The sequence below is a fragment of the Sphaerodactylus townsendi genome, linkage group LG07, assembly GCF_021028975.2.
Source record: "Sphaerodactylus townsendi isolate TG3544 linkage group LG07, MPM_Stown_v2.3, whole genome shotgun sequence".
Lineage (NCBI taxonomy): Eukaryota > Metazoa > Chordata > Lepidosauria > Squamata > Sphaerodactylidae > Sphaerodactylus > Sphaerodactylus townsendi.
Window position 1 is genome coordinate 55786729 of NC_059431.1, and position 20314 is coordinate 55807042.

General features: G+C 41.7%; 1 protein-coding gene across 2 annotated transcripts in view; it reads left to right on the forward strand.

The window, feature by feature from the left end:
- Positions 1-8757, forward strand: part of KCNN2 (potassium calcium-activated channel subfamily N member 2) — a 91194-nt gene extending 82437 nt beyond the window's left edge. For both annotated transcript variants that reach the window (XM_048502958.1, XM_048502959.1), the window contains 2 exons: positions 3676-3745; positions 8163-8757. In XM_048502958.1, coding sequence (XP_048358915.1) covers positions 3676-3745; positions 8163-8450 — 358 coding nt within the window. In that variant the 3' untranslated portion in view covers positions 8451-8757. The remainder of the gene's footprint in view (positions 1-3675; positions 3746-8162) is intronic.
- Positions 8758-20314: the final 11557 nt, after the last annotated feature.

The following is a 20314-nucleotide window of genomic DNA, read 5'->3' on the forward strand; positions in this document are numbered from 1 at the left end:
CCCATGCAGAATCCGCCTTAGAGCCACAGCAGAAGCAGTGTGAATGGCAACAGGAGCTCTGTACAGGAAACAAGTGAGCACAGTTGGCCTCATCCCCCACTGTAGGGCTGGGAAAGTTTGAAGTCCATAGCTATTTTCTGTCACCCCCAATCTTGTAAGGTTTCCAAGTCAGTAGTTGCTGCTGAATATGCACTATACTTCAATGTATGTACAGCACTGGGCAAATCCTTTCTTTTTTTGTTACAGTTTCAGTGAATACCCTGTACACACACACAATTGAAGGTCTCTTTTGGACAAATTACCTGCCTAATAGAGATGAGTGGATTTCCCCATTCCATTCTGTTCTTGTTTTATTAATTGGCACTGCCCTGTGTTCTGTTCCATATCCTTTATGGTTTTATTTAGAGCAAATCTAAAATTAATTTCAGAACTGATAGAATTTCCAGTCAATGCCTTTTTTTTCTTTACAGGTTATTGATGCATTTCAGCTCATTTGAGAATCTTGCTGTAAACATAAAATTTTATCAGAATCCCTTTTATCCTGTGATTTAATTAATATGTGATTTAATTAATATGTTAAATCACAATGAATATACAGGGTGGTCATGCAACAAAAGTAAATTTAATCAGTATTGTATATGCATTATGCATGCAATGGAGTACATCAGTAATATGTTTAAAAAGAAGTCCAACAAACTGGGCACAAACAGTTACCTAAACAAAAGGCCTTTCCCCACTTTCGTCCTTCCCCTCTATGCCGCGCGCTGCTCTCAGCGCGCAGCATCCCAGGGGCGCGCCCGGCCATCCCCACGACCCCGCGCTCTGCGCGGGGCCATCAAAAGGCGCCGTTGAGAAGAGCGCCTGGGATGCTGCGTGCTGAGGGGCGCGACAGCAGCAGCTTCGGGGCTGCTGCGCTGTCGCCGCCCCTTTCAGTGGGAAGTGCCGAGGAACCCCGCTCTACTCTCCTCGAGTAGTGCGGGGCTTAAGGGAAGTGGGGAAAGGCCCAAAGACCAAAAATGTAAAAGTCAGGAAATATGACTCCATTAGCACAGCAAAGCATGATTACGTAAATTCAGGGACAAGTTAAGATAAGAATATGCTGTGACAGGAGGTGGTGATGGCCACTAACCGGATAGCTTTAAAAGGGGCTTGGACAGATTTATAGAGGAGACGTCGATCTATGGCTACCAATCTTGATCCTCCTTTATCTGAGATTGCAAATGCCTTAGCAGACCAGGTGCTCAGGAGCAGAAGTCGCAGCAGCAGAAGGCCATTGCTTTCACATCCTTCATGTGAGGTCCCAAAGGCTTGTGGTGGGCCACTGCAAATAGCAGAGTGCTGGACTAGATGGACTCTGGTCTGTTCCAGCAGCCTCTTTCTTATGTTCTTGTGTTCTCATACCTGTGGTATGAAAGGACCCCCTCTTTGCCCACCACAGAATAATAGTCCATAATCCATAGAGTAAACTCGGACAGCGTTGGTACTTGTTTGTTGAGGCTAAGGGAGGAGAAGGTACCAAGAGCCATTCACCCACACTCCAGACAAATTACTAGTGTTGTAGAAGATGACATTCCAGATCACCTGTCCAGCGAAGGCCTGAAAAATGGATCCATCTCTGGAAATGTTTCTGTGCATGGATCAACATTTCTGAATCAGTGCATAAGAGTATAATGTTACAGTCAGAACTAGCACTTTTTGGGAAAGTGTTTTTGTTCAGATTGCTCTTTATGGTTGAAAGAATAACCCCCTTTACTTTTATCACTTTTTATCATTGTCAAATACTTGCCCTGCTATTTCTGACTGTGGCTCCCAAAAAGTGCTTATGAGAAAAAATATGAAAAAGTTCTGAGCTCAGTATGTCACTGATTGGCTTTCAGTCTTCCAAGGATAACTGATGATTCTGCTATTATAGTCTTTCATATGTTTGTATAGGCAAATCAATTTTCTAAAGAGCCTAAGGATATCTCCAAACCAGCACTCCTGTTATATGTAATTTCATTGCTGTTCCTCTTAATCCCTCAGAGTAATGATTCAGGCCTCCCACATTTACCTTTTTCTTCTACCTGTAATTGTGGTCTGGAGATTACCCACAACTAAAATAATGCTGAATTTATTACCACATGTTCATTTTGCTTCTTGTATTCTGATGAATTTAGAACAATATTCTGAAAAGGAGTGAGACATAAGATTGAATCAAGAATCTGGCATTGTGAAATTTATTATAAATTTGCAAAGAACCTATGGTGAAAGAATTGCACAACTACAATGGTTAAAATTCAAAATGCCCTTCTTTCTTTTACAAAAAGGAGTCCAATAATGAGTGGTGATTGTGGCAATGTTTAATTTCTGTCCAGTCACTCATAGTTTTTACCTATTTAGGGAGGTACACATTTTCTTGTCAGAATGTGGTCCACTAACTAGTGACAAATGGGATGTGCTATGGACTTCATCACTTCTTCACACCATTATTAATATGTTTTGCATGTGAATTTTCAATGTTCACACCAAGTGCCCTAATGTGCAAGGGCTTCACATTCACTTCAATGGAGGTAGCAGCTGCACATGATCATAAGATGCCCCTGTAGAGCTACCTCCTTCATTAAAATGAATGGAAAAGCTTGCACTTGGTCTAGTGTCTGAAGATTGGACATATTTTAGAGTTCTGGCTTACTTTATAAAAAAGACAGTTTTTAAAATGACAGCAATGTGTGTTTCTTTAATCCACTCACAGTTCATGGAAGGCATTTTTTTCTATTGTTGATATTTGAAGTTAAAGACATTTCTGTCTTTATGTGTTTTGAAGGCTGAGAAAGCCAGTTTGGGTCTCACTAAGTGAGAGTAGTTCACAAGCTTGTAAACAAATACTTTAATTTTCTTATTACAATGTTTAAAAACCCCATCTTGTTTTACCTTCTCTTATTATGCTCTGCTAATTGGCACAACTGGAATTTCTTAGGCATCAGGAGAAGAATGCACCCATGAGTCTCTTTTGCAGTATGCATATGTGATTCTTACGTTCTAGTTTAATCAGCGAACAGTCCAACTAATGCCAATTAATAAGCCTGTTTAGTGCATGCACATTTTAAAAATTAATGGTATTAAATTCCAAGTCAGCAATATAAAGGTAGTAATATTAACAAGGATGCTCTTTATTTAGCTGCTGGTCAGATACAACTTTTTAAAAATTAACAAGGAACTCACTTATCACTGTATTTTCATCAGGTTCAAACACCTCCTAACCAAATCCATTTCAGACTGAAGAGGGCTTATACCTGTATCTAATCTTGTAGGCATAAGGAAGACTTTTAATTAAGGAAATAATAAGAAGAGTTCATTGTTGTTCATTTTTCCTATGCCTACTTGCCACGATACTGGAGCTTTAAGGAATGTTTTGGCTTTCTTTCATACACTATAAATAAATCCTTTCCTCCCACTTTGAATTCAGCGTTAACCATGGCAACTAGTAGTCTCGGGGACATCACATTTCCTTGCTCTCTCTTTCTTTTTTGCGGTGTTAAGGAAGCATGCTTTTCATTGTACCTGACACATACCAGTTATGACTGTACACAAAGTATCCAAGACATTGTCCATGCAGTTATCTGTCTAGATGCATGCTGTATGAAAGTTTTTTGAGCGGACAAAAACAGTTATCTAACTTGTATTTTCATCTTTTAGATTAAGAAGTGTTAAAATGGAACAGAGGAAATTGAATGATCAGGCAAACACTTTGGTGGACTTGGCAAAGGTTGGTGTAACATTTAACAAGGGGCATCAATTAGTTTTTCTTCTGTAAAATGATATCTGAATAACCTCTAAGATTCATGATCAAAGGTAATACAGTGGCATCTAACACCACATTTACTGATTCCTTACAGTAAATATACAGCGGGTTGCAGTCATTATAAAGGAACCCATTTTCCTTTTTCTCATTTACATGCATGCCGTGCAGGCAGCGATTGGAGCCCACAGAAACAATCTGGGTTGCTTTTGCACCTTCTCATGGAGACACTTCTGTCTCTTTTTTTGTTCCTGGCAACATATGCACAGCTATGCAAGTGTGCAGAAATGAACCCCCACAACCATACCAATCGTCCCACGATTTGACCGGCTGCACCTGCATAGCTACACAGATGCAACCTACAAAGTTAAAAGAAGAAAACGGTCTTTCTGCAATGGCCAGGCAATGGCAGGAGGATTCTCCTTGGCTGTGAATAGTGCAGTGGAAGAGAGGGAAATGAAGCACCTCCTGCCTGACTGTTTGTGTAGGAGCAGCTGCAATCCAGGATTTTTCAAAAGGATCACTGCTTTAGCAATTTTTTAAAAGCCCGGGTTGCGGAAAATAAAATGGGGCAGGCTTGTTTTGGGGTGGGACCTGTGCAAAGACACCCCCCCTGCAAATGGGTTACATAGCATCCTATACCCATGACTTTTGGCCTGTGTGGAATTGACCATATATTGACTCAGATATACAACAATGATGCATATTGTTGGATGTGTGTCTCACAAAAAACGAATTTAAGCATACATGATAGAGTTGCTCTGTGATTAAGAATATATTTGGAGAAAAGTACTGGAAGAAATTGACGGGATGTTAAGTTCTATTAGGATTGGATTATTATGTTAAATTTAAATAATGAATGGAAGTAGTTCAAATGGAGGGTGGTTGTATTAAGAAAATCTATTTTTCAAGCAGCTGGCAACTATTTTATACATTTTTAGCATAAAGAATTATATCTTCATGTAGATTTATTAAATTGAGCAATATTTTTATGAATACACACACACACACACACACATATAACTTGCAGATTTGTGCAAATCACGTGAAATAAAATGATATGAAATAATATACATACATGCATCGGTATACTACCAAAATAGTAAGCTGAACAAGAGCTACAGTCATATTTATAGAATTCTTAGGCCAAGTAATGTTTGTTCATTGCATGTCTGCAATGAGCCTAACTTTATCCCTATCCTTAACTCATTAAATATTTTCTGGGTGATGTTGAGGAATATCCATTAACATTCTAATTGCTGAATGACTAACCAAGTAACATCCTTCTAAGCCCATTTACTTAAATTGTTTTAAAAGAGTGCAACCCCGCCTAGGATGTCACTATAGAACTCTCAAAATGGTATGCTTTCTGCATAGTTCAATTTCTGTATGGAAAATAAAGAGTCAGTTTGACTGGGAAAGCCTCACATCTTGGTTTTGGGCTGGAAGGAATTGTGTGGGCTGATAAGGATGCAGAGAACAGGAAGGCTAAGGACCAAACTAGGCAAGACATGGGGATGCTGCCACTACTTTTAAAGCCTGAAATGGGCAATTTAAAAATGCCACTGTGGTCTGATCCTGACAAAGCCACAGTATGGTAGAACAAGACATTCTTCTTCCCTGGGCCTTTTCAAGTGCCAAAATGGCCATGGGAAGCTGCTATTTTGCACTTGAAAAGGCACCAGGATAGGGGGTCAATAGCACTTTGTCCCAATTTGTTGTAGGCTTGATCTTGATCAATCCCTGTGACATATTTCAATTGCTCATTTTAGACATTAAAAATGGCAAAGGGCATGCCAGATACAAGCATGCCATTTGGTCTTGTTTGATCCTAACTGGAATGAAGTCACAGGAGATAATAGTGCTAAGAAATCAAAAGCTCATAGGAAATTAAGGAGATGTATACTAATAATACTAGTGGAATCTGAATGAATCTTTTCCTGAGCCATCTTTTCAGTTTCTCTGATTTTTCAGTGTGCCTCTCTGTCAAGGTTCCCAAGTGCTCACTCAGGACGAACTAGTGTGTGGGCTCTTGCTCTGAACCAAACACTCCACACCAAACAAAGAGTAGAGAATAGTTTTTGGCTTTATTAAAGAAAAAGCACAGTTCAATGGCAGTTATATTTGCAGGTACAGATAGAACAAAAAATAAGCTGGAAAGTTGCAGTGGCAAATATAACTAAGCAAACTCCAAGAGAGTCCAGTCAGACATGTTAATTTCTGCATTGCCTTTGTTCCATGCAGCAAGCTGTATTTTTCCAAGTCAAGAAAGGAGTTCTAAGAATGAAAAATTCAATCAAAGCGATGATTCAAGCTACAGGGTAACAGAATAGCCAGCCAAAAAAGGATAGAACTTCGCAATGACATATTAAAACTAATATAGTAAAACTCTAACCCATGTGGTACTTTTGAACCAATGGGGTTGCCCCTCCAATTAAGCCATAACAATGGTTGTTGTCTTAATGGTTTGCAGGTGAAATCAGTTAATGACATAAAAAGGCATGCTCTCCCAATTATCTCGTTTAAAGGTCCTGATGACCTTGGTAGAAGAAAGTCACTCCTGTTTTAGCTGTGTTTGCTAAAATAAATGAAAGACAAACAAAACATCTTAGATTCTAAAATTATACAAAATGGCTATGATCACGTTAACAATAAGTTAAAATATACTTTATTTACACTCTTTTGTATTTGGTTTTAATATCCATACTTTTTATAAACAGCAATACCCCTTAACTGGATAGCCCAGGCTAGCCTGATCTTATCAGATCTCAGAAGATCAGTAGGGTTGACCCTGGCAAATATTTGGATGGTAGACCTTCAATGAATACCAGAGTCATGACATAGAGGCAGGCAATGGCAAACCACTTCTGAACAACTCTTGCCTTGAAAAGCCCACCAGGCATTAACAAAAGTCAGATGTGACTTGATGGCAAAAACAAAACTTTATATTCTGTTAATGTCCACTTTAACATACTTTGCTTTTATGAGAAAGCAGGAAAATAACCATTTGCCCTTCAACCTGTATATGCGATTCCTTACCGTTAAGCATGGATTGTTGAAATTAATGGGACTACGTTGTATAAGCAGCTCTTCTCAATTCCTTTTAGAATTGTTTTAATGAAGGGGAATGTGATTTACAGTCTTCTTGGGCCTCTTCACAGATCAACATATTCAGATGCATTCTTGAAATGTTCTTGTGTACGTACAAAAATGAATGTGGGTTTGTAAGAAACCTTAATTTTCATCTTATAACTTGTGATGTATTCACGGTTGTCTCCTGAAGAACTCCAGAGCTCTTCGGGGGTGGGCGGTCTAAAATCAATCAATCAATCAATCAATCAATCAATCAATCAATCAATCAATCAATCAATCAATCAATCAGATAGATAGATAGATAGATAGATAGATAGATAGATAGATAGATAGATAGATAGATAGATAGATAGATAGATAGATAGATAGATAGATAGATAGATAGATAGATAGATAGATAGATAGATAGATAGATAGATAGATAGATAGATAGATAGATAGATAGATGAATAGATAGATAGATAGATAGATAGATAGATAAGAATAGATAGATAGATAGATAGATAATTGAATAGATAGATAGATAGATAGATAGATAGATAGATAGATAGATAGATAGATAGATAGATAGATAGATAGATAGATAGATAGATAGATAGATAGATAGATAGATAGATAGATAGATAGATAGATAGATAGATAGATAGATAGATAGATAGATAAAAGGAACATAATATGAAGCCATAAGAAAATGTTACCTTACATGGGTCAAAACACTACCAGTATTTAATTAGAATAAACCATAATATTTTAAAGTTGTTTTTGTAATTGTGAAGCATCTGTTCTTTCCCCACAGTATTTCAGCAATACATACATACATAAGGAACCATTCCTTGTGATAAAGAACAGACTAGTGTACACACACCAGGCAGCTGGAAAAGGCACTATATGTACACACAGGGGAAAATGTGTTTCTCGCATCATGTATACAAGGACACTTGATAGGAAGTTCTTTGGTGAATGATGGGGGGAGGGAGAGAGTGAAAGCAGGACAGATCTTTATAAATGTGTGTTCTATTCCAAGCAATACTATTCATCTAAAACATTTTTCTGCTTATTTGGAAGAACGTTCTAACCTTTTCAGATCACCATTTGCTTTGATATTTGGAAGTGGTCCACTGAGATATACTTTGTAGTGTCACCTGGAATAAACTCCCTTGGTGAAACTGGCTGTTTTCTACCACTGTATTTTATGTCACTGTGTGTGGTTCAAAAAAGATGACTAGAATGTTTGAAAAGCCACAGAAAGGGTCTGTTTTTCCTCCATTCTTTTCTGTTTTTCTTTTTTCAGACACAAAACATCATGTATGATATGATTTCTGACTTAAATGAAAGAAGCGAAGACTTTGAGAAGAGGATTGTCACCCTGGAAACAAAACTGGAAACATTAATTGGTAGCATTCAAGCTCTCCCAGGACTGATTAGCCAGACAATCAGCCAGCAACAAAGGGATTTCCTTGAAGCTCAGATACAAAACTATGACAAGCATGTGACCTACAGTGCGGAGCGATCCAGGTCATTGTCCAGGAGAAGGAGGTCCTCCTCTACAGCACCACCCACTTCATCAGAGAGTAGCTAGAAGAGAATAAGTTAACCACAAATAAAGACTACTTTGCCATCATATGGTCAATATTTTAGCTTTTATTGTAAAGCCTTATGGTTCTAATCAGTGTTATCTGGGTTCTGATGTCAGAATTCTGGAAACCTGAACACAAAGTTTTAGGCCAAAATGAGTGAAAACTCTTTTCCCCCCTTTCAGATGCACAGTGAATGCACCTATTATTGCTATATAGATTATTTCTCCTGTAATTAACTTTTTATTCATGCACTTCCAACAAACTTTACTACTACCATATACAATATAATAAAAAGGGTTAATTTCTGCATTTTTTTATTTCAACATTTCCAATTCTTAATAATTTCTCTTCAAATGTTGAAAATACTTTAGTTATTATAAGAGTTTATGCTATTTATTCAATAAGATCTCATTACACACATTACATACATTCTGTGAATGGGAAAAGAAAGGTTCAAGTGCAATATTAATGTAGAAGAATGGGCTTAATTTTCTTTATGCATGAATAACTGGCTGCAGGATTCCAGCCTGTTTGCACAATCCCTTGGCCATGTATGCCAAGTCTGCATGTTCATTAAATTTTCATTTTACATATGGCAGCTTGCAGAGATGGACTGACCAGTCATTTTCCAAAAGGTGCTGATAGGTGCTGCTATAGGCCTGTACCATCTTGCTCCGAAATTCCAAATATGTGTATGCCATACATTCTCCTAGACTGTGACAAATAGTTGTTTATCAGAAATTGAAGGAGGAGCTGATACTTAGTATATTAGTCCCTTCAAAATCATTCTCATGTGTTGATATGGTAAATGGGGAAGTAAGATTAGCATGCATTTATGTTTCTGTAAGAGAAGGTCCCCACTGACCAACAGAGTCTTGGTATCCAAATATATTGTATGTTTCCAAAATCAAAAGAACTTATTTAAACCCTAATATTTATCCCAATTTGTCAACGTTCACATACTATTGGGTGGATCTAGTAACTTCTTTCTGCTAAATGTGGTGTAGTGACTGACTTTTTCCCTGCTGAGGGGTTACACACAGCCTGCTAAGATTTTTGAATCTAGGTTCATTTTGAACTATAAACCTTCTCCTCAGTTCCCAGGTGTTCTACAAGTAGAGAGTGTATAGGCTTTGGGTTCAAAGTTTGATGCACAAGGAGATTTTTGAGATCACTGAAACTGGTTTAATGTATAAACCATTCAGAAGATTTATTTATTTACAGGTTGGTTTTAAAGGAACAAACCAGCGGCACAGGTCTCAAAGTAGACAAAGTAGAAACCTGGCAAAGGCACAAAAAATTTAAACTGGTTACACCTTTCTACAATGTTTTCAGGCACAAACATACTTTTATTGACTAGCCACAAGGTTGGATTCTCTCTCACACACAGGATTCCACCCACACAGAGGCATACCGGGGGTAAATGGCGCCCGGAGACAAATTGTCTCCAGGACGCCCCCAGGCTCTGCCACCCACCACCACCCCAGTTTCGCCCTCTGATGCCCCCAGGCTCCACCACCACACCACGACCCTCGACCCTGCCTATGTCACCATGGATATGGGCAAGGTCTAGGGTGCCCAACTCCCCCCGACTCCCCCTGCTGGCTGGGCTCCCAGCCGGCAGCCAGCAATCCCTTCTGACCTCCCCCTCCGTGCAGAGACCTGCTTTTATAAGCACTGAGGCTGGGGTGGGGCTTGGGGAGCAGGAATGGGTGGAACTTCCTGCTCTCCAAACCCCACCCCTGGCCTCAGTGCTTATAAAAGCAGGTCTCCGAGGCCTGGACTGCAGTCTTTTCTGGTCTGCCCAGACGGGAGGTCAGAAGAGACTGCAGGCTGCCGGCTGGGAGTCCAGCCAGCAGGGGGGGAGAACGTGCCTTGACCCCATCCATGTGTCACTGACATGGGTGGGGTCAGGGCGCTTGAAGGACTTCCTGCTGCGTCATGGTCTTCAAGTGCCCTGACCCCACCCGTGTCAGTGACACATGGACGGGGTCAAGGCACATGAAAACGATGAGGCAGCAGGACTTCCTGGTCATGTGGGGGGCCGATTTTGCACCCCCCACGTGACCATAAGAGTGGCACCCGGGGACAAGGGGCACCCCTTGTCTCTAGGTAGATATGCCACTGCACCCACACCAGTGCCCTTTTGCCAGAATCAGACTTGTGCAAATTCTGCTCATCACCAGAGACAGGCCTAATAATCTCTTCTCTCTCAGAGACAGAGCTAAACTATTCTGCCACACTGCCAGCCAGAGCTGCCCTTCACTCTGTCTGCTCTCTTTCCTGAGTCAGGTCTGAGCTATCACTGCTCTCTCCCTTTTCTCCTGTGTTCCCTCCAACATCTAACCCCCCTTCTTGAAGGTGACTGGATAGTGGAACAGCATTCCTATGGGCTCATCTGAGTGGCTGATTTTTCCTTTAGGAACAGGACAGTCTCCTGTCCAGTATAGATGTCTTCCTCCCCTTAAGCAAAGCTTCATCTAGAGCGGGGCGAGGCCGCAAACCGCCAGATGTTTTGGAACTTCACAATTCCCATCAGCCCTACCAGCATGGCCAATTGAGCCCGTGATGGGGTGTAGTTCTAATCCTGGAGAACCGCCTGATCTAAACCAGGGGTAGGGAGCAAACAAATACTCAGATGTTCAGGAACTACAATTCCCATCGGCCCTACCAGCATGGCCCAATTGGCCATGCTGACGGAAAACGATGGGAATTGGACCCTGAGCTGTCTGGGCTGGGATCTGACCTCCTAGGCTCCGGTCCCTTCACTAGGGTTGCATCATTAGGCTGGCAACTGGCAGGACACTTACCAGTCAGGAGATGGCCATTGCCAACAACATCACTTCTCTGGCATGACTGGAGGTGATCTTGCATCACCATTGGTTCCCTAACATTTAGGCAGAACCTTATGGTCAGTGCAATTAGAAGTGAAATCAGTACATTACTGAATGCTGACAACACTCTGGGGTTCAGTCAGAACTCTATGGTTTAGCAATAGAGTTTTGGCCAACTGCTTAGTGTTGCTGGTAATGTGATGATGTCAAACTGCCTGCAATGCTGATCAGCCTCCAATTTTCCCTTCCCCCCCCCTTTACTCTCACTGCTCAGCTGAGTGGTTGCAGAAAAGCCAGCAGGGATGAGAGGCAAATGAAGCAAATGAGAGGCAAATGAAGCAAATGACATGGCACCCCTACCTTTAACTTAGTGGAAGGGAATTATTGGGTCCAGCACAATATCCCCTAATTCACTTAACTGAATGCAGTACATGCTATTGTGATTATACTCCTAGAAATGACATCTCAATTTAAATATGCATGTAGGAACTGAAAGACAGTTCTATAGACCAAGTGTTTCTAGACTTATTTGCATACAATTGGATATGGTGGGGTAAAAGTAACTTAGGCCCTTTCCACCGTCCCTAGGGAGCTGTTTGCATGGGGGGCGCAGCTGCATCGCAGCCATGCCGCCCTCGCTCCCCCTCGAGCGAGGTTTTCTGGAAACAGCGGCTGGAAGGCGCCATCCCCCCTTTTCCGATTGACTTACCTTCCCTGAGACCTTCCGGCATGTCGCCGAGGCCTGGGGACACGCCCCCCTGCCCTGCGACTCCGGAGCAGTCGCGCAGGGCAGGGGGCTTGTCCCCTGGCCTCAGTGACGCACGGGAAGGTTGCAGGGAAGGTAAGTCGATCAGGCGACGGTGCAGCACTGTGCCATCTTCCCTGTCTTTACTGGGACCGTTCGTGCGAACGGTCCCGGGGGCGTGTTGGCGTCGTATACACCGATGCACCCCCCAGCGTGGCCGTGCGGATCGCCCTTAAATTTCTTACCAGTGCTGTCCCTCTTAGGTGACTCAGGTGACTCAGAATATGGAAAGTACCCTTCTGGCCCCTTTCTTGCCAATATTTTGGCAAGACCCACTTTTTTTGGCAAGACCCACGTATAGCCCAGACCCACTTATTTTTGTTCTTGGGTTGTGCCTATATTGGGTCTAGTCTGTACTTTATTGCAGCAGATACCCATGCCAGACATGACACTGCTTTCCAACATGAACAGGAAAGGAAAGCAAGGAAGCAAGGAAAACTGCAGTTCAAGGAACGCAACCTGGGGTTCCCTTGAGTGAGCAGACCAACTTTCATGAGTCATTGAATCTTGCCCATTCCCCCCCTTCCTGCTGCTCCATTTAGGAAGATTAGTGAGCCACCCTTTCTTGAAAGTTCTATGGAAATCTATGTGATGCACTCCGTATAGCCTAGTGCTGACGAATATAGGCTGTAAGCCAGGAAGATCCATGTTCAGATCCCAACAGAGCCATAGACTCCCTAAAAGCCTTAGACAAGCACCTATTCCCCCTCTCTTCTGTCTACAATGTAAAGTTACTGCAATCAGTGCTGCCAAACCAAGTGCAATATAAAGTGCTTTGAAAGAGTTCTATGTTCCTGGAACACCTCAAATTAATGTGGAAGGGATTTTCTTTAGTACTTTACAGTTCTGCAAAATACCGTAACTTCTAGCAGTGTGGGTCCTGATGGTCAGCAGCAAATGGTTTACTTGGAAATATTGGGATGGTGGGAAAACAAAGAAATCAGATGTACTGAAAGGGCTGTCAAAACACCACAGACTAGGCTGTTAACTTCCAGTGGGAAATATTACCATTATTTATGTTCATCAACAATTTCATGAAGTTTATCTTAAAGCAAATAATTGAAGTATAAATCTGTATTTATCTGCAGTATTCTTAACAGCACCATAGTTAATTGGTCACCATTTACTATTTAGGCATTTATGTATGAACATGTGTATGTATGAGTACATCATGCTACCTTTCAGAGTATAGTCTTAATCCTTACCAAGCCCTTTCCCCAACTCTAAAAGGTAGTATGATCCAAGTAAGAAGGAGGATTTTGTAAGAACTTCCCAAAGTATTGTGTTTTCCTCTTAAAAGCAAAAAGAGAGATTTTCCATTTTTAGTGCCTTCACTTTTGAGATAGAGCTGTCTTCTTTGCATTAACTAGTAGTTTCCATCAGCACCTGAGTTCTGTTCCAAAACATTAGGCACAAAGCAGATGTGGTAGTGCATGCAGAGTCCTACTAAAAAATAAAATCTCACTGATCCACTCTTTGATAGGAAAGGGGGAGCTGGGAGACAATTCAGTGCTAGTTATAATTCCTTTTCACAATGAGAATTAAAATTGAATGACATTTTTGATGGTGCCACTCACCTTTTTGGGTTTCAGGATTAGTAATTTCCCAATTTTATTTCAATAGAAGTTATAAATATGCAAATCTACTGTTAAGCATTCATGAAACAGAATTTACAGTCATTCACCATAAATAATATACATGACTTGGAGGTCTCTTTTTACTCATGCACATTAGAAAAAAGAGTTGTTTTTATACCCTGCTTTTTACTCCTGTAAGGAGTTTGTACAATTTCATTTTCATTTCATTTTAACCTTTAATGGCATATAGAGTTTGTACAATTGCATTTGCTCCCCACCCTACAACAGATACCTTGTGAGGTACATGAGGCTGAGAATGTTGAAGAGAACTGTGACCAGCCCAAGGCCATATGAATGTGGAGGAGCAGGGAATCAAACCCAGTTCTTCAGATTACAGTCTGCTGCTCTTAATCACTACACCATACTGGGTCTCTTAACCACTACACCACAGTGACTCTTCTGTATAATTTTTTGAACAAAAAGAGATTGTATATATAAGACCCTTGCTGGATCACAGCAGTGGGCTATATAATCCAGCAACCTATTTCATGTAGTACCCAACCAGTTGACCTGGAAGGCCAACAAACAGGATAAAGGGTCCAAGGCCTTCCCCTGATATTGCCTCCTAACACTGGGTCTCAGAGAATTACTGTTTCTGAACATAGAGGCTCCCTTTAGTCACCATGGCTAAAAATACTAGATTTTTTTTGCAGTTGAAGTACTTTCTGTCCAATCAGTTGCTTGTCTGAATAGCTGACAAAAATATAATAATGACAACTGACTTACATAACATTAAAAGGGGGTTCTACACAGTCATAGGTCTATCTGTAGCTATTAATAACAAGCAAATAGAGGCTCCAAATTCAGTGGCAGTAGCCAGATATGAAAGGCAGGTTGTTGTCTTCATGCTCCTCTTGTGACCCTCAATAAAGTTTTTTTTGTTTTTTGCTGATAGAAGTCTCTGAACTGGATGGACTGCAAAGCCTAATGCTGCTGCATTCTTATGATTCCATTCAGTGAAAAAATGGTCAATTATTCACTGTTTATACAAGATTTACAGTTCAAACCTAAGCAGAGTTACACCATTTGTCTTAAGACCATTGACTTCATTGGCCATAGATTGTGTTAACTCTCTGTTAACTGCCAAAAACATAAATAAGTGGGTTCTAGATCCAATCAAAATTGAATTCTTCCTAGGTGCTACAATGACAAAACTGAAATTATTGGATTTTGTTTCTATAAAAATACAAGACTCACTAGAAAAGACTATAAGGCTAGAAAAAGTTGAAGGCAGCAGGAGAAGAGTAAGACCCATTATTAGATGGATTGACTCAATCAAGGAAGTTTGCCAGATCTCAGCTTGCCAGATCTGAACGAGGCTGTTACAAATAGGATGTTTTAGAGATTGTTAATTCATAGTATTGCTATAAGTCTGAAGTGGTTTGATGGCACGTAACAGACACACAAATACCACTCTGGTTAGGATTATAGTACTAATAAATTAATATTTATTGAGTGGATAGAATATATGCAGTCTTTGTCATAAATTGACAGATCTTTTAGCTAAAAATAAGTGAAAAGACCATGTGATTTTAGTTTACTTCACCATGCATGTAACATTTGTTATGGAACAATAAATGGCATATGAGAAGAGAAGCATACACAAGCATACAAACACTCAAACTACAATGTTCATCAACTCAGGTTGGGGCTGCCTGGGGCTGCCTCATGAGTTCTAGGGAAAAGATAACCTGTTGCTTTGTGTTCTCTGAAAATGCTGGTCTGAAGAAAGTATAGTCTGTTGCCTTGTAATCTCTATCTTGTAGTTTGAAGAAAGTCAGTTTGAATAAAATGTTGTGATGTACAAGATTGTTTGGGAGGGAAGGCAGCATGGTACATCCCAATCTCCTTAGACCTCAGAAGCTAAAGAGGTCAGAATTTGGATGCGAGACCGCCATGCAGAGAAAGGCAATGGCAAACCACCTCTTCTTCTCACTGATCTTTAAAGACTCTTGCTGAGGTCACCATAAGTTGGCTACAACTTGAAGGCCACTTTACATACACATAAGATTTTTCATATGGGGCAGTGAGAATAGATGGTGGGTATCCACCAGGATCAAGAGGCAGGGAAGGTAATTGGTGCACCATCTGTGTCAAGGATACCTGGTAGAATAATCCAATTTACTTCATATTCCATGAATCTTATATAGGGCTTTATGTGTCTTAGAGAGCTCTCACTTTTCAATTGTACTCAGCCAGCTTAATTTGGCTCACTATCTCATGTTGGGCCTTATCACATAAATATTCCTCAGTTCTCTCATTACCTTTGAAAGCGTTGCAGATTTATACATTAGTACTGTTTTCTTGTGCTTGATCTGTAAGGGTTAGGTTACTATCCTTTTATATTTTCTATAGAGCTGATCATTTTAAAAAAAATCACAATCTGAGCGAATAAAGCAAGTCTGAGAGTCCTCCTTATTTTTATACAAATATCTTGCCCTGAATTTTTCCCTAGCATCCATATGTTGTTGTTTTAAATGTTATGTTTTCTTCAGACTCATTTGAATTTTGATTAGAATTTTGATTCTCACACATTCCTGATTTTGTGTTTCCTATGTGACTGCTGAATTTGTGAGACACAAAGGAAGAGTTGCTTTCTGTGTATATTTTGCCTACCTAGACTTGCCATTTGCCCACCCATAGTGGTTACGCTCCTGTTCTTAACCCAGATCCCCTTCCCATGAGAGACTGAGGAGCAGAAGAAAAAAAATGGCCTGAAAATGGCCTCTGTAGTAACACTCAGGGACTTTCCTCATGTCTCTTATCATGTTTACCATAGAGATAAAGGAAAATTCCTGGAGCACGGAAGTTACACCATTTCCAAACTCTACGGCCCCTTCCGCACACACAAAATAATGCGTTTTCAAACCACTTTTGCAACTGTTTGCAAGTAGATTTTGCCATTCCGCACAGCTTCAAAGAGCACTGAAAGCAGTTTGAAAGTGCATTATTCTGCATGTGCGGAATGAGCCTACACTTCCCAACAGCCCTCAAAATCTCTTGGCATTTGCCAAGACAGTGCTAGTAGACCTATGTTTGCCCCACCTCCCTTATGTATTTTAAGACCAGGTCTACAACTGTAGCAGAGATACCAGAGTGGTAGAACAGTCTATATTCTGAACCTTTTTAAAGGGAGATGCTTAATTTCACCTTTTCAGGCATGGTGGATAACTTCCTGGTTGCTTAACTTTGAATGAAGGCTTACCAGGTTGGTGGACACTAATTATTCTAATCATGTCAGGGATGTTGTTAGGTTAATACTCCATTTATGGGTGCCTGTACAAGGATCAGCATTGGAAATTTTTCATAAACAGCAATTACCAGGAAAACTGAAGGGCATTTACCTGCTACCATAGGACCATTTGTTTTTAAACACTTGTTTGCCTTTGTTTAGCCTTTGTATCAAAAGGATTGCAATTAAAAGATGGGAAAGAGTGAGCCAATATGTTTTGTGTGCTGATATGCAGAGTCTCAATTGGCCCCAATAATACAACACCATTCTCTTTGGAATAAAATTGGGCTGCAGCCCTTTTTATCAATAGTATAGGAAGCTGGGCGAGCAAAAGGGGCACATCCTAGCAGCTGGGCAGCATCCTTGGTGAACCTGGCAATGTCCCCAATCTGTATTGGGGAGTTGGGACAGAAAGTTACTAGGTGCCATCTGAGTGAATGCCCATTACGTGACACCCCTTCCTGACAGGGGTAGCAGCCTCCTTAGCAGAGCCTTGTCGGCTTGCATTATCGAGCCAGCCTCACCCCCAGACCTCTTATTGAGGCCCCCAACCAAGGGGAGGTCCAGCGTGGAAGCTCAGTCTCCCCAGAAAGGATGTGCTCCACACCCACCAAGGCTGTGCCCAAAAACATTTTAACAAACATTATGAACTTCATTTAGCCATTTAACCAAAAGAGGAGGGAGGGTCTGCTTGCTCAGATGCCTTGAAAAGAGGCCAGAGCACTCCGCGTGTCACCTTTTATAGGTGTGCATGCCCCCTTTCTTTCCCACATGACAGGGGTCCTCGTCACATGACCTGGGCTTACCGGGCCCCATCAGGTGACCATTGCCCGAGTGCATGCATGTGCACTAATCGGGATCTGGGGCTTTGGTTACCCTACCTCCCACCCACCACAATGGCAACCCTGGGTCAGACCCCAGGTTGAGAAATTTATGGAGTTTTAGAGGAGAAGCATAGGGAAGCAGAGGCATATTGGGGAAAAATAGCACCTGGGAACAACACCTGCTCCTGGCACCCCTCCCCACCCCCATGCCTCCCCACCCCTGAGCCCCCCTGTGCTTGGGCGTGGGGCTTGGGGTGGCGGAGGTGACTCAGATGGCCACCACAGCAGCAGGCTGGCTCCTGGGCTGGCCTGCTGCCGCAGCACCTGTCCAAGGCTGTCTCCTGCCCTTTCCAGGCCCTGGGAAGGGCAGAAGCTGGCCTGCAGGGAGGCGGGGGTGGGTGGGCACCGCAGCGGGCAGCCCAGGAACTCAGCTCAGCTGCCCCCCTGCTGCCACCCTCCCAACCTGCTGCTGACTCCAGAGTAAAAGGAGGCCAGAACCGAAGAAAGGCAGCAGGGTCTCAGGTGCAGAAGAAAAGAAACTGCTGCATAAGGGGCAAAATGGGGAGCATGGAGGTACCACACGTCCTGCCCAGTGCACCCAGCCTCCTGCTCCGCCTCCCACTCCGCCTTCTTCCTGCCATGGTCGAGACCAGGCAAGGCCAGGTGGGGCAGGGCAGGGGGCATAGGGTGATAGCACCACGGATGGATGGCACCATGGATGGCTGCCTGACAGGGCTTTAGTGCACTGTGCGCCGCCTGCCCAGGAGGAGCGCCTCTGCTTGTGCATGGCCACTGCAGGCAGCACCTTCGCTGGGCCGCAACCATGCTGCTAGAAGTGTAGGGGGCCAATTTTGTGCTGCCATACGTGACTAATTTTTGTGGTCCTCTGGACTTATGACCTCACATGTTCCCATGGCCCGTATGCCCCTGCAGGAAGGTATGGTTTGGAGAAGGGAAGGAGCACAGTATGGATGTTATTCTATCCTTCAAACTTGCCATGTTCTTCAGGAGATCTCTGTAACCTGGAGATCTTTTTGTAACACTGGGACATCTCTGGATTCCATTTGAAGATTAGCAGCCATACCTTCCCACAACTCTACCGCAACTTAAAGAAAGAACACAGGGCACAATGTTAAATCTTGCTAAGGCAAGAGCTCTTCTCTGCGCAGGAGTAAATAATTGGAGCAAGTATCTGGCAGTAAGAATACTCACAAAACATGACTCAGAAGTATAAATTTCACAGCACCAATCACCTCTGAGAACCGATGGAAGTAGAGTAATTGCCTTGCAGGGATATCTGAGTTTTCTTCCTGATAATGTTCATGATAGACACAGCAGAAAAGAATTACATAAAGATAGGTGCAACAAATGTGAAGTTAACTCTGTACCAAATGACTACAAGATTGTGCAGCACATAATGTCAGTGCCTGTTAGCAGTAACTCCATGGAACGTGTGTCCTCTATAATGGGTAATATTTCAACAAATGAATCATGTTGATGTAGTAAAAGCAGAACATCAGTGCAAATTACATTTTGAAATGTCCTGTGGTGATTTCCATGACTACATAAGCTGGAACTCAGGGTTTCTTCTGGCTGCAGCATCATATAAAAATATGTATTTAGATTTCAGTCCTAAAAGAAAAAGGCAAACACTGAGATAAATTATTCCATATCTGCTTCCTTCTTATATTTAAAATAGTAGGTATTAAAAATTGGTGGCTCACTCCAAATCTCCCTTTTCCAAACATATGAGGAGGGCTCCTCTGTGGAATATGGAAATCTGGGAGCAAAATAATAGCTGAGGACAGATGGAGAAGGTTGAACAGAGAAAGATTTCTAGCAAAGGAAACTGATTTCTAGCAGTGACCTCCTCATTTTTCTCAGCTAGGAGAAACAGTATAAATGACTTGTCTGTATTATACTTCATTTTAGCTATTAGGGGGTCAAGAATGTGAGCATGGGCTTCTTTATGTAAACAGCAGTGTAAAATGATATATGGCATTGTGTCAGGTACCATAGAGCCACAATGGGCAAAACCGATCAGAGAATGAAATATGACAGAATCTTCCAGTCGTCGTTATCACCATCACCATCACCACCACAATCACCACCATCACCACCATCATCACCATCACCATCACCATCACCATCACCACCACCACCACCCCCAAAACCATCATCACCATCACCATCACCATCACCATCACCATCATCATCATCATCATCATCATCATCATCATCATCATCATCTTCATCTTCATCTTCATCATCATCATCAATCTGACTAAGGAGAATGCTCTGCAGTGCAACAGGATGGTTAAAGTGGGCAGATATTTTGCACGTTTGCCCTATTGCACTAGTATGTCAAGGGCTTCTGGTGAACAAATCCTGGTGTGTGGCATAATCACCTACCTATCATGATCTAAAAATCTTTGTTTAATCAACCAGAACATGTACTTTTCATCACAGATTAGCAGGTCATCCAAAGATATTCCAAGTCCTCCAATTTTACAATGAATTAATTCTGACCAAAT